Source organism: Ammospiza nelsoni, chromosome 5 (assembly GCF_027579445.1).
Source record: "Ammospiza nelsoni isolate bAmmNel1 chromosome 5, bAmmNel1.pri, whole genome shotgun sequence".
NCBI classification, from domain to species: domain Eukaryota; kingdom Metazoa; phylum Chordata; class Aves; order Passeriformes; family Passerellidae; genus Ammospiza; species Ammospiza nelsoni.
In genome coordinates this window covers 46838439-46852176 of record NC_080637.1, presented here as the reverse complement: position 1 = coordinate 46852176, position 13738 = coordinate 46838439, and the positions used below count along the sequence as shown (strand labels likewise).

The 13738-nt window shown below is 38.4% G+C and overlaps 1 protein-coding gene across 1 annotated transcript in view; it reads right to left on the bottom strand.

The window, feature by feature from the left end:
* The window catches only part of ANO4 (anoctamin 4), a 128734-nt gene that overhangs the window by 2876 nt on the left and 112120 nt on the right, over nt 1–13738 (bottom strand). Inside the window, exons 21-26 of the mRNA XM_059472566.1 lie at nt 12239–12336; nt 9708–9850; nt 8556–8708; nt 7147–7294; nt 4627–4746; nt 1723–1828 (exon numbers count right to left, since the gene is read on the bottom strand). Coding sequence (XP_059328549.1) covers nt 1723–1828; nt 4627–4746; nt 7147–7294; nt 8556–8708; nt 9708–9850; nt 12239–12336 — 768 coding nt within the window. The remainder of the gene's footprint in view (nt 1–1722; nt 1829–4626; nt 4747–7146; nt 7295–8555; nt 8709–9707; nt 9851–12238; nt 12337–13738) is intronic.

The following is a 13738-nucleotide window of genomic DNA, read 5'->3' as shown; positions in this document are numbered from 1 at the left end:
AATCACAATACAACCCTTAGTGTTTTCAAAAAAAAATAGGTCATGGTTTCTGCTGCAATTACCTTTTTGATTCCAGAGATATAGTTAAGGAGACAGCTTGCAGTGTCACTAAACAGAGTGGCTCATGTTGAGGGAGGCAGATATGAGCCAGCCTATGGCTTTGGTTGAGAAAAAGTAAAGTCAACTCAGATGTGCCCGGTAACACTAAAAGTTATTCCACAATTGGTCACACATTTGGTTGGACACTGAGATTTGAACAGGGCTCATTTTTCTTGCCTCACTTCTCTTTGTGCCTACGCTGTGCTGCCTTTATGTCAAGTGTGTATCAAGAGGCCAGACTCTCTTCAGTCTTTAGAATTCTTAGGCTGACTTTCCAAGACTATTCTTGCAGTCCTTTTTGGAGAGGGATACCCTGACTTTCAGTACTGACTCTTCATGAAACTAGAAGGGATTAAGCCCAACAGGCCTCTATTAAATCTTTCTCTCTTTCTTTCCCTTAATATTTACTTGAGTGTGGAACAGATGATGGAAGAAATTATCTCCTTGGAAACTAGTAAGTTATCCAGTGTAAAGGGAAAAGAGAGCTCAACTTGCAGCACCATATTCCTTCATCTGGGGAGGTCTGAAAACTGCAATCACGGGGAATTTGCTGAAGTCCTTGGGCTTCTGCTGAGCCACAAGGAATAGAAATAATAATCTAGAAAATGCTTCTTCTCCACCCTTGCTCTGATGCTTCTGTTGTGTTATTCAAAGAGGTGTGTTGAAAGCTCAGTTCAGAATAAATTTACACTCTTCTGTGAGTCAGAATGAAATATGTGCTCATGAACACTACATATATGGCAGTACTGTGACTACAGTTTCCATATGTGTGTTGAATGCCCTGTAGCTATGATTTCAGAGCAGAGGATAGAGTAAAATGTTTTCTAAAATGATGTGTTCCTTCTTTGGCTTCTTCACAGTGTGAAAGGTATTTCAAACTTCTTGTGCTCGAGAGATGTTGAGCTCCTGGATTCCGGTGGGGATATTCAGGCTCTTGAAATTAGGCCTTAAGAACTGCATTTTTTTTTTTTTTTGGTAAATCATCTTATCCTATTTGTCTACTCTTCTGGCTCTCTTTTTCAAAATCAGCATGGGAATACCAGTCATGTGAAGTTGGTATTATCTACTTTTGTTTACCTTAAAGACACCTGAAATACTGACAGTAAAAACTAATTTTATGAACATAGACAAAGATATTGAATCCTTTTCATTGTCATCATCTCTGTGATGCCAACTATTCTGGAGGAATGAAAGGCATTAAAAAAAACAAACAAGAAAAAAAGCTAGATGTGTAAATACTGTAACTTTAACTATTATTGCTTCTCAGTTGCTCAGATTTAATATTTTCTTCTCATATTCCTTCACCCTTATCCTCACTCAACAATCAGCATATGCCTTCCCAACCTAGACAAATTACTAAAAAAGTAAATAAAGGCTTCATTTATTTCCCCCTTTTGCGAATCACTGCTATAGTTTTCAGTGTTATATTCCCTTTTCTATAAGAACCTACATTCCTATGACTGTTCAGAAAACAAAGCCGAGAATAAAAAGCACAATATAAGTAGAAGAAACTAAGACGAAAAACACCTCAACAGCTGCCATCATAGATCAGCCCAAAGCAAAGCTTCAGAGGGAAATGTGTTTTCTTTTTGGTTTTGTTCTGCCACGTGGATGGGCACTGACCTCAAACACAATAATGAAGGCCAAGCGCGCTGCCAGGACGTGCCAGAACTGCAGCGTGTAACCGTAGGGCACGGGCGAGTGCGGAGGGTCCCGGTAGTCCCTGTACCTGAAAGGCAAGCACAGTGTGGGAGTTAGCAACCTCTACACTGCTGCCTGGGTGAAGGCAAACCCAAAACTTATCTCCTTTTGATCATTACATTCTCTACACCAAAAATGAGCTCAGTCCGAACTACACAGGATACGCTAATGCTGCTTTCTTCTAAGGCTGGGCCTGTGCCAGTGCTTGATTTCAGGTCAGGTGCCTGCTTTTGAAGGAAGTGTGCTGATCATCTCCACTTACCATGCTTTTCTTCATGCAGATGGACTTACTTTCAGCTGAAACCTACAAGTAAGATGCACTCCAGGAATTCTAATAAAAATTGCGTACAAAGGACCAAAACCAGTGTCTGAAGAAAACCCCTGAAACAAATACAGAGGATGGGAGGAGCTTTGACCCTACAGCATCTCCCTTGGCAGCACAACATGTACCTTTCAGGCATCTCCTCAGAACTTGGGGAAGGGTGGGATTCCTTGCTCATTCAAGGGACACTTTATTCCCTTTATTCAAGGACATTTTGAACTCATAAATGTCCCTGTTTTGTCAGCCTGACAATTCTCCCAAAATCCATATAAAAATGCCCTATGTAATCCACCTGGCCCTTTACAATCAATTAGTTGGCCACCCCTGGTGTAAAACATGACTCATCCTGACTTGAGCAGAGCCAGCACTGCACCTCTTGGTATATTGAGAGGTGAGGACCACGTGAGAAATTGATCTAGTGTCTTTTCTCACAGTGTTATTTGGAAGAATTTAGGTCTCCAAAATTTAACTGTAGATATCTATTAGGAAAGTTGAATCTGGGAGTACTCCAAGATTGTATTTACAAACCATGAATTTGTTTAAGTCACACATTCTGGAGTCCATTTTTACTAGCAGTTTGTTAATTCTAAAATAGAACTGTGGAAACCTTATTTAAAAGTAGTGTAAAAATTTTTCACTTCTTCATTTGTTTCCTAGATGGAACATAAAACCCACTATAAAAAATTATTGAAAATACCATAGTAAATTATACAGGTTGATCACTAAGTTAGTTTTAAGAAACGAATGAAAACGAAGATGAATAAAAGAAATAAACATTATTTAATCTCTATGACAATCTGTATTTTTCCATGAAGCTTCACCTTCTTAGATTGCAGAGGGTGCTATACAGACTGAAATAAACTATCTTGACATCTTAGTCAGCATCAAATCTCTCAGAAATTGCAGTATTTCTAGAATAAGTTCTAAAAATTGAGTTGATCATTCCTTGGGCAAGTAGCATTCTGACTTCATAGTTTAGGATGTTTTACAATATCCTAAACATTCCAAAAAGAGAAATCCCTGGACCAAGTCCCAGTAGAGTATATATTTTCTTTTTTTTTTTTTTTTTTACTCACTAGGAATGCAATGTTACACATGAAAAAATGGGGAAATCTTTTAAACAACCAGAATAGCACAGCACTATCTCTGTTCCAGGCAACCAGAAGTTAACTGTGACTTTTTTCAGACATACTGCCTTCCTGGAAAAATGCCTACACTATTACACAGTAGAACATAATATTTCCTAACCTCTCTATCAATATCTGCTCTGAAGTGCAATTAAAATGACTGATGCTTTAGTAGAATGGAGTTTGGTAAGAAGCTGATAAACTCAGATAAAGAAAGATGTTAATTGTCTTTCAAGGGTAGATATACATAAAAATTCAGTGTCTCCCAAAAGGACAGATATGTCTTTTGGAGATTTATCACACCAAATTTAATAGTGTTCTGTTTAGGGGATATTGAGCAGACAATTTTTTTTTTTATTGTGGGATTTCCGTAATCAAATTTAAGGAGTAGCATCTTCATGGCCCTCCCCCCATTTATTATGCTATACCACTCAAAAGTCCTCCTATTCATAAAAACATCACAATATTGCAAGTATCACTGATTTTTTGCTGTATCACAGAGTATCTTTTGTTCTTTAGGCATTCATAAAAGGATTTTTAATTCTTTACAATGAAAATTACTGGGACTAAGTGTATCTCCTAAAGACTACCAGGTGTCATGCTTGAAATGTAACATTGCAATTAAAAATGGTAGCTTTATTTGTTTGATATTTTTGGCTGGGACACTATTTAAGACCTTTATGTAGACCCTTGGGGTTTTTGGCCATCAAATTCACTCAGGTACAAATCTGCCATTACAGACTTTTCCCAGACTGCAATTTCTCCAATCTGTTGTTGAGGACAAAGACGTGCAGATAATTAACTGCTCATCTTCTTTTGATTCAAACCACAAGTATATGATTATTACTAATAATTACACCAGTAAGCAATGACATAAACATATTACCAATTCCACAATTTGGAAATGTTGGATTTGAGGTTTCGTAAAGACAGCTTATGACAGAGCCTGTTTATGTCTGTCAGAGCTCTGAAATACCTCAGGGTGGCCTCGTCTGTGCAACCTTGACTTCCTGTGCCTGCCCTGTGATATCATCTCATCACAATTGGGTCTCACTGGTGCCTAAGTAATCAGGCACCTATTATGGCCCTTTGATACCATATTTATCCATGATGATTGTGTCTGAGTCAAGCCACGACACCATAAAAATCCTGCATTAGGAACACCCTCCAGATACCAACTTTTTTTGCTTCTCTTTTATCTGAGGAAGGAATCATGCAGGTAACAGCCAAGCAGTACCAAGAAGAGCATGAACCTGAACAGCACAGTTAAAACTTTCAATTTTTAACTTCTAAAATTTAGTTGCAACTCCAGATTTATTATGATGCTTCTCCATTTCAATGTCCTAAAACAGAGAAGTATGTTGACCAGAAACTTACCTGCAATATTTTAATGGTGAACCAGAGAATTCACTTCCATTTGATGTTGGCTCTGAACGGTTTTCGAAGTCAGACACCAGAAATACTGATAAACTGGCATTAACATAGCCAACCATACACCTAGAGGGGACAAAATGCTGTCAGTAGGACACAGCAAGGTTTTTCTATTAACTGTTGTACCCAGGAAGATGTCCTTTGGGTTTCATAAAATCCAAAAGTACAATTTTGGTGCTTATTAATATTTGAAAGTGATGTTGAGGCAATATAAAAGAAATGCTAAAGTAGGTCAGATGAACAATCAAAGTGAAGCAATGGTAGATTTCTATGGGAAAAGGAATGGTGAAGATTGGGACTGGTTACTTTTGAAAAGTCACCTAAAAGGTGAACAATAGGGGCAGAGAAAATAATGAGAAGTGTTAGGAAGATAATCAAAATATTCCCACTGTTACACTCATGGTACTAGCACAAAGGGACACTAAATGAGATGGAAAGATAATACACTTAAAACACCTTTTTAGAAAATACCCAGTTAATCAGAGGAACTCTGTTCTAGAAGATCCCAGTGTGACTGAACACTGTGAGGCAAAATTTAGTGAACACTGAGTAGGAGAAGTTATGTTCCCTTTTGAGGGCCTGTGGGTTTCAATAAAAGGTTCAAGTTTGTGTTAGTAAAGCTGGAGAGATCTGGCCAAAATGTGTTGTGCTGTTCAGGCTGCACTGCCCAAACACAGGTAAGTGTAGGCACACTACTTATCTTGGTGCATAGTATAATGCACAGTAAGGGTTGGGTTTTCCTAAATATGGACTTTACAGTCTTTGAGAAATTATTTTCAAACACCATCTGGCTTTGTCTTCATACTGATTACATTTGGAACTTAATTTAATTCCAGTATTTTTCTAGTGTCATTGTGTGTCATATGGATCTAATACCTACAGATGTTTTTTGAAAGAAAAGAATCCCTCTCTCTTTTAAGCTATTCAATAACAGAGGGTCTTCACTCTTTAATCTGAGAAAACTCACTATTCCTGTGGATTTCTGAATATCTTCCTGCTTTTGCAACAGTACTTACTAATAACATTATTCAGAATCCTGACATAAACAGTTTAAATACAGGTTAGCTCCTTCAAAATATTACTACCTGACAGCCTCATCTAGAAATTCACTCAAAGCAGAAGTGTGAAAAAATTGTACTAGAGGTTTGTGAAAAGAAGATGAGAGCCAAACTGTGAGCCAAACTACTTCCCCTGTGCAGAACTTGTTTCAAAGCCACTGAGTCATATTTGAATCCCAAGAGAAATATGTCTAAAGGTGTTGTTTTTCATCCACAATGGTCCAGAGAAAATCCTTCCTCATGCTTTCCTTAGCAATAAGAGTTGCTGACATTGCCCCAGTATCCTATAGATCTTTATAATGGCGCAAGCAGAGGCACGTGCTCAGGAACAACTGTCACCAGAACACTTTGCCCCTGAAGGGATTTGAACTCTCCATGAAAGCAAACAGAACATCCTCCCTAGCTCCAGCTAAAACGCCCAAATCCTTGCAGGACAGGAGTTAGCAGGTCTGCTAATCAGGAGCTGCCACACCAGATGCCCCTCTTCTGTCAGTATGATTAAATGTATTGACAGTCAAAAGACGTCAAAGAAGCAGCCACAGATGAACTCACTTTCTGCAGCAGGGAGTAAAAAAATCAATCTGCCATATGTCCAATAGCAGAATGCAAGCTCTCTGTCCCTGTCTACTGTTTAGCCTGGGCTTCTTTGCACAGCAGGGCTCCTTGCTAATGGCACTGCTAGAGCATTTGCAAACTGTGTCTGTGTTTGGCTGGATTCAGTGACCTTCCTGGAGCCCAGCAGCCGGGAATTCACAAATGGCCATGCAGTAACTATCTCATGCTTCCTGGTAGTATGCACATGCTAAAATAATCTCTGTGTTTAGCAACACTGAAAGAAAATCCACTTAGGCAGCAGAGATTCAGATACAAATGTCTTCTGGAAGATTTAACCTAAGAACTCTAGTTTTAGAAGAAAAACAAATTGCTTTCCTCTGTGAGTATATATTGATGTATTAGTTGGACATTTCTTCCTCTTGCTAGACACTACTTTTTACAGTAATACATGCTGAATATTACATCAGGAAAACCCCAGTGTACAAGTTTAGGATGCTCAACAATTCTTTACTGATTTGTATCAGCATTGCTTCAGGAAAAACCCAGGATTATATCCATGTACTACCAGCTGGGAAGTACAGCTTGGGCAGCATCCTGTCACACACACAAAATCTCTGAAATAGCTCTGCCATGTTTGCCTAGAAGTAACCTCATGGATCACAGTCACCCAGCAACCAATTCTGTGAGTATGCAGAGCATCAGTACCTATGGTATCTGGCAACTGTTACCTAAACACAAACAATACATTTGGTTTAGTGGAATCAGAACATACACAGACAGTAATACTGCAACTATTCAAGTAGTAAGAGATTTTCATGCACATCTGTTCCCCCCTCCAAAATAAAAGCCTTACTTTTGTCCTGCTTCTCCTTGGCCAGCACAGGGTCCATATTTGTAAGCATAAACAAGGCGAGGGATGAAATCTGATGTCACTGCTATAACAAATGCATTTGTGATAACCGAAAGAATTCCAATGCCTTCCAGGATCCCATACCAGATGCCTGTTCAACAAGGACAGCATGTTTGCTCCAGGAAAAACAAGAACCAAAGTGCCTGAAATACTGCATGATCTGAAGTAGTTTCCCCTGCTGCACAAGGTATTTTTATGTAGTTTTTATCCAAGAGTCACTGAGTAAAAATAAATTTTCTTATTGAACAGTGAGACCTCATCACTGTGAATCACACCAAAGGAAGGTTAGACATACCCATTGATTTAATGAGGCATTCAATTGCCCCTGAAACTTGGCCAGAATGCAATTTATTTTGAGAAATCACATCTGAATCAACATGAAAAAAAGGTATTCTTCTATGCTTCTAATAATTACATTATAGAACCGTTTTTTTTACAAATTATGTCTGTAGTGTATACCATGCACAGCTGATGTCCAGGCTTGTGCCAGAACCCACACTGTTCTCATTCAAAGCTTTAATCAGACACAGACTTTAGGTACATGGTAGAACGTTCTAAGAGCGCAAAGCCTGAGCTTCTGCTATTTCTTGGTGTGAGCTATGGATTTTTGCAATATTGTTGGTCAAGTTACTGAGGTTTCCTATTTGCCCTTCTGAAAACACCAGGCATTCATTGCTGGGCAGACGAATTTGTTTTTGAGTTCTTCCTAAAGGTGTTGTGCTTTTGCACACTGCAAGGACAGAAGAGCTTTGTAGCCAAAATAAGTTCAGAGATCCTTTGCAATGTGTGTGTGGCTGGATGACCTCAGGTTGTGTAGACCTTGTGTTTAGCAATGCAGGTGTGACTCTCTGAGAGCAAGCTGTGTGCTGGGATCCAGACCCACCCTGTCTGACCCACCAGGGACCCGGTGGGCACGGCCCCTGAGTCACAGGGGAGCTGGGCTTGTATTTGTAAATACAAATCACACAGGTTCCTTACAGGATGGTGGCCACTTTAACTTGACTTTTGTGTTTCATCTGGTCTCCCTGGTTATTATATTCAAGTTGAGCAGCATTATGTGTTTGCACAGTATCTGTATCTGCTACAACAAGGCACCTGCAGAGAACACTGATCACTTTACACCTTGGCTGTTAAGTCCTCCAGAAAATCACTAAAAGACATTTTCCAATATTATTTGTACTATTAATTGCATAAGTAGATTGGCGTCAGATACTTGAAATTTTTTTGAACAATCAAGGGGTTTATTATTAATTGGGAATAGGACTGAAAATACCTTAATCTGCTCTTGAAGTGGTCAAAGCTTTGATGAATAACATATATATATGACAAACACCTCTTAACAAAGAGCTCACCTATATCTTTGGCTCTTGAAGCTAAAGGTCTTCTCCACTGAGTGACAAATTTGTAAGCATCAAGCCGAATTTCAATAATATTGTTTAGTAAGGCCAGAAGTGGTGCCAGTGGAAAAGCTGCCACAAAAATGGTTGTGAACCCAAACTGAAGAACTGGGGGGAATAAAAGGAAATATCACAGAATAACTGTTAGGATCCAATCCTAAGGTCTAAAACACCAAACAGTGCATGCAAATAAGCAATATGTACAAAGCTTACAGACACTTCTTATATGTCATACTATATAATGGTCTAGTGGCAGTTTTACAGCAAGTCCTTGTCAAAAGTTAGAAGAAAGAATAAAAAGCCCCTGGAATGGACAGTACCATGTAAATTTTGTAATTTGGAATGAAGTTCTGAAGGGGACAAACTGTGCTTTTAGAAAGGGACATTTTTACTCCAGCATCAACTAGTATCTCTCAATATTTGCAAAGATTAGGGATGAATACATTCCTTTTAATAGTTCAGAGGGGAAACAGTTTGAAATTATGTTTAAGTTTCTAGAGGTAGGTTTTCAGAGTATCAGATTTCCCATTAATTTGAAAAGAATTGTGTGAGGCAGAAAAGGAAAAAAAACAATCATGACATATGCAGTTCAGTCACATAGGCAAAAGTTCATGTTTTTTTAATATCTTTTTTTGAGCAGTTATTCTCCTCTCTTATCTGGATAGAGCAATGCCTTCTTGGCAGTAAGTTACTTTGTTAATGTGAGGTTGTAAATGAGGGAGGATTTTAAACATAAATAAGCATGCTGGTCTGTACCATGCACTTCAAAGGAAAAACACAAGACAACTTTCTTTAGAAAATAACAGCAAAGTTCTTCAGAAATTTATGCAGATAAAGAACTGGGCTCTGGTTTGGAAAAACAAATCCAGAATGGGAAATATTTCATAAATGGAAGGTTAGCAAACTATCAGCAGCGTTTTTAACTACATTGGTTTGGTTCTTAAAAACTGACTCCCATTCCTCACATGACCTGTGAGAATGAAAACCTTTTTGCAGTCTCCTTAGCTTCATGTAGTGATAATTAAAAGAATTCACCAGCCCACATCATCAAAACACCAACAACATTAAAATATAGTGAAAGAGAGACAATGAAGGTTAGAGCCATACTCATTTCTAGGTATTCATCAAAGAGTCCATAAGCATTCATAGGCTGCAGATTATAGTCCTTTTCCCACTGTGGGAAGCTTGTTTTTCCCTGAGTGCCATACTCTTGCCGTAGTTTCCTCCTGGTCCACCAGTTTTGAATTAGCCTACATTTTAAATTAAAGAAACAAAGTAAAGAATATGAATGGCTATTTATCACAAAGTTGGAAGAGCTTAAGTGGGCACAAGATATCCTGCAAAATTCATTTCCCAGAGTACAGGAAAACTGAGCATTAGTAATACATGTGGATGATGACACAGCATAATAGGTATGAAAACAAATGCAGCTGATGAGCTGTAAACCCAGCCTCTATGTTGTTAAAACGATGAAAGAATTTTGACATATTTTCATGATTTATTTACTTATTTTTCTCTGCACAGAATGGCAAATCACTTCATGGTTTGTTTGTTTCTGTGGCAGAATGCAATGCTGTGTGGAGGTAGCTGAGCTCAGTAAATACGAGTGCTAATGCTGCTTGATTCTTTCCTCTGTGTGCGACCTGGCGTCTCTGCATGGCTCTGGAGAGTGCAGGGTAACAGTCTCTGGGCAACCCTGGGAGGGAAAAGGCAACCCTGAACGGTGTCTGCAGCCAAATATTCAGAGGAGAATGAGGCAGAAAGAAATGTCTGAATACCATGGTGGCTGAGAGATGGATGGCTGAAATAGGAGCTCCCTCCATCTCAAGAAATGGGGGACCTGTACTGGACATCAGGGGGAAGATACTGTTCCCAAAGAAATGCATCTGTAAGAGCACTGAGAAAGGCAGTGAGCCAAAAGTAAAATGAATTCTCACATCTGAAAAAACACTTTTTCAGGGAGTTGCACTGGTATGGCAAACAAAGGACACTAGTTAAGAATTACAGTAGAGAGAAAAAAAACCCCAAATGACAGATTTTCATCACAATGTCAGATTTTCTCTGATGTTGTGGTTGGCCACTTTGTCTCAGTAAGAAAAAGCATGATAGATCACCCAAATAATTCAGTCCTTTTCCTGACAATGCTTCACTTCTTGCCCTCACAGTAGCCTGGTCTGGTCTATGAATGGTCTGGTGAATGGTGCAAAGTGACTACAAATAGTCTTTCGATTTGGGTAAGGGTTTGGACAGCTGCTTGTTTTCTTGAATCTCAAAGATTATTTTTCCATTTACGTAATTTATCAGGAAGATTACAGCTTTTCCTGTCTTAAAGAAGTGTAGGTGAAACTGAGTGCAGTTCAACTGAATTCAGGTACAGATTGCAGGGCTGCCTGCAAGTCCTCTGGCCATCCACATTGTGTTGGCTGCCATCAAGCTCTTGCAGAAAGGTGTTTTTCACACAGAAAGGAAATGCATCTGCTTGCAGCATTTCAGGGCTAGAAGATGGACTGAAGGGTCTGGAGAGCAAACACATCTCTCATCAGAATAAGTTGAAGCATTTCACAGTGTTGTGACTGTATCTTTTATATTGTGGTTTTCCTTGTGATTCTGAAGTGAATATTCATTTCACCTGAAGCAGTTAATTCCTATTAAACCACTTGTTCCTAAACACTCTCCTCCTATCTCTATGAAGCACCTTCTTTTATTTCTCTTCTGTGCTCTTTGTTAAGTTTCAAAATCTGTATTAATAGAAAGCAGAGAGTTCTAATGAAAATTGACAAAAGTGGTAGGGAATGGAAAGAGAAGGATCAATGCTGCTACTGTTCCCTCCTGCCCATCCCAACTAATCCCTGCAGCCCTAACAGCTGCAAAATACTGACAAGGAGGGCTAGGCCCAGGAAAGATGGAGCAAATCCCTCTGAACTTTGCAAGGGCAAACTTCCTGACAGTGTCAGCTCTCTCTTAGATTTTCACTCTAGTTTCCCTTGATGACCATCCACACTCTCTCTAACATCAACTACGCTGATCTTATTAAACCTATATTAATCATATTAAACATGCTCATTAAACACTAATCAATAAGGAATGAACCAATAGGAAATCAGTAATTGCTAATCTTTTAGCTAGGGCACAGCTTCATGTTACCTTGAAAATCACAAGGGTACTTGTCTACATACCAGTCAGTACATTTTTCTATCTTTCAGAGTGCATGTGGCAGCAGTGCATTTTTTCTAGCTCACAACTGCTCTTTCAAACATCTTTTATCACCCAACAAGAAACAGAATTCATAACTTACTAATATAGCTAAGAAATTATACATATAATATTTTTAATGTAAGCAACATAGTAGTCACACAGTAATTTTTAAGGAGTTTAAGAACATAGAATACAATTTAACAAAATAAAGTACTTCCCATGTATTACTTATTTGTTAATATTTATATTACACTTTCACTTCTGCAAACTGTGTCCAGTCTGGAAAAAAGCCCCAAACATCATCTATATATCTGGAGTTCTGTATCCTTGGGGGTACTTTCTGTTGTAATGATTATTGCATCTTGCCTTTATTAACTGGTGATAAGGAAAAGAAAACTTAATATTCTGTGACCTATGGAAGCATAGGTATTATATTTACTTACGGATATCCCAATTCCATGAAATTATTCCATGTCTGCTTTAACACCATTATAATGCCCATTTGCATACAGAGATCAATAAGGCATCCACTAGGGTGGCACTACAGGAAAAAAAAAAAGAAACAAAATGTTAAACAGGAATTATGCTGAGTTTTAAAGCATTTATTAAATGCTAGAAATGGTACTGGATCATTTACTAAAAAGGAATTAAATGTATTCTCCTTATTTTTTAAAGAAGTGTAAACTCATGGGAACAGATGACACTGTATTATACTGCCAGCATTTCAAGCTTATCACCTAATTCTCTGCAGAGGTCAGAGTCAGCTGCAACCATTGCAGTTTTCACAGCAGTGCTTCTAATGTGCTGTGCAGCTGTGGGCAGGGCAGGGGCAAAGGCCACCAAGTTTCTCCATTGATTTCAATTGCTTTCGGGGAGGGTGACTGTGCATCAAGTCAAAGAATGAAGAGAAAATTCCTCCTGGCTGCACATAAACCAAACAGTTTATGCCTAGAGGATAGACCTAGAACTATTAATTGAGTACTATTTAACATCTATGACTGAATAGACCATGCAAAGCTGTTCTCAAAGAACTAAAAATCTCTCACTGCTGAGCAACAATTCTTAGTGTTTCTTGCTGAGTGCTTGCTTGCTTTAGCAGTGGCTCCAGACCCTGAAGCAGTGATGCTGCTTTTGGGAGGGATCTTCAGATAGTACAAATTTAGTACAAATTTTTTATCTGGTATTGGAAAAAACAAAAAGGCATGAAAAGTTTTCTACTTTGCAGATCCAAACAGTGTCATTCAAAATGTATTTTACAATTTTGGGTATTACAGATAAGTCAAACAAATCACTGTCACAGAACTGGAATTATTTCTCTCTAACTTTTAGGGAGAAAAATTAGTTATGACCTGGAATAAAATGAGACATTAATTTCTTATACATACTTCATTATCCAGCTCTCAGAACATGGATCACTGCTGAGGTTTCTGCTGACCTAATTTACCATCTCTTTAGATTAACAGGGTGACAGGTTTGGTTTTGTTGTTTTTTCTGGGGGGTTGTGGGTTTTTTTTGCTTTTGTTTTGTTGTTGTTGTTTTGTTTTGTTTTTGTTTTGGGTTGGGGGTTTTGTTTGTTTGTTTTTAACTTCTCTGTTGTTATTACTAAATCATCATCCTTCTGGTTTAAGGAATCAGTTGCTTAAATGAATATACCCTGAGAGAGGTGGGTGCAGTGTTAATGCAGTAGCAGCAATGTTACAACCATAACATCAATAATATATAAACTGTGGTCTGAGCATGTCCATGGACACTGGACTAGTGTAACTATATGTCTTAGACTTGGCAAAATTTGACAGGTGAAGAGAGGGTTATTGGAGGGATACCTGGACATGGTATTCTAAAGCAGGTTATTTCTAATAAGACCTAGCAGAGATACAGTCAATAACTTTTTTATTATTAGACTATTTTTTATTATTAGACTCTTTTTTTCTCCGAGGAAAGCC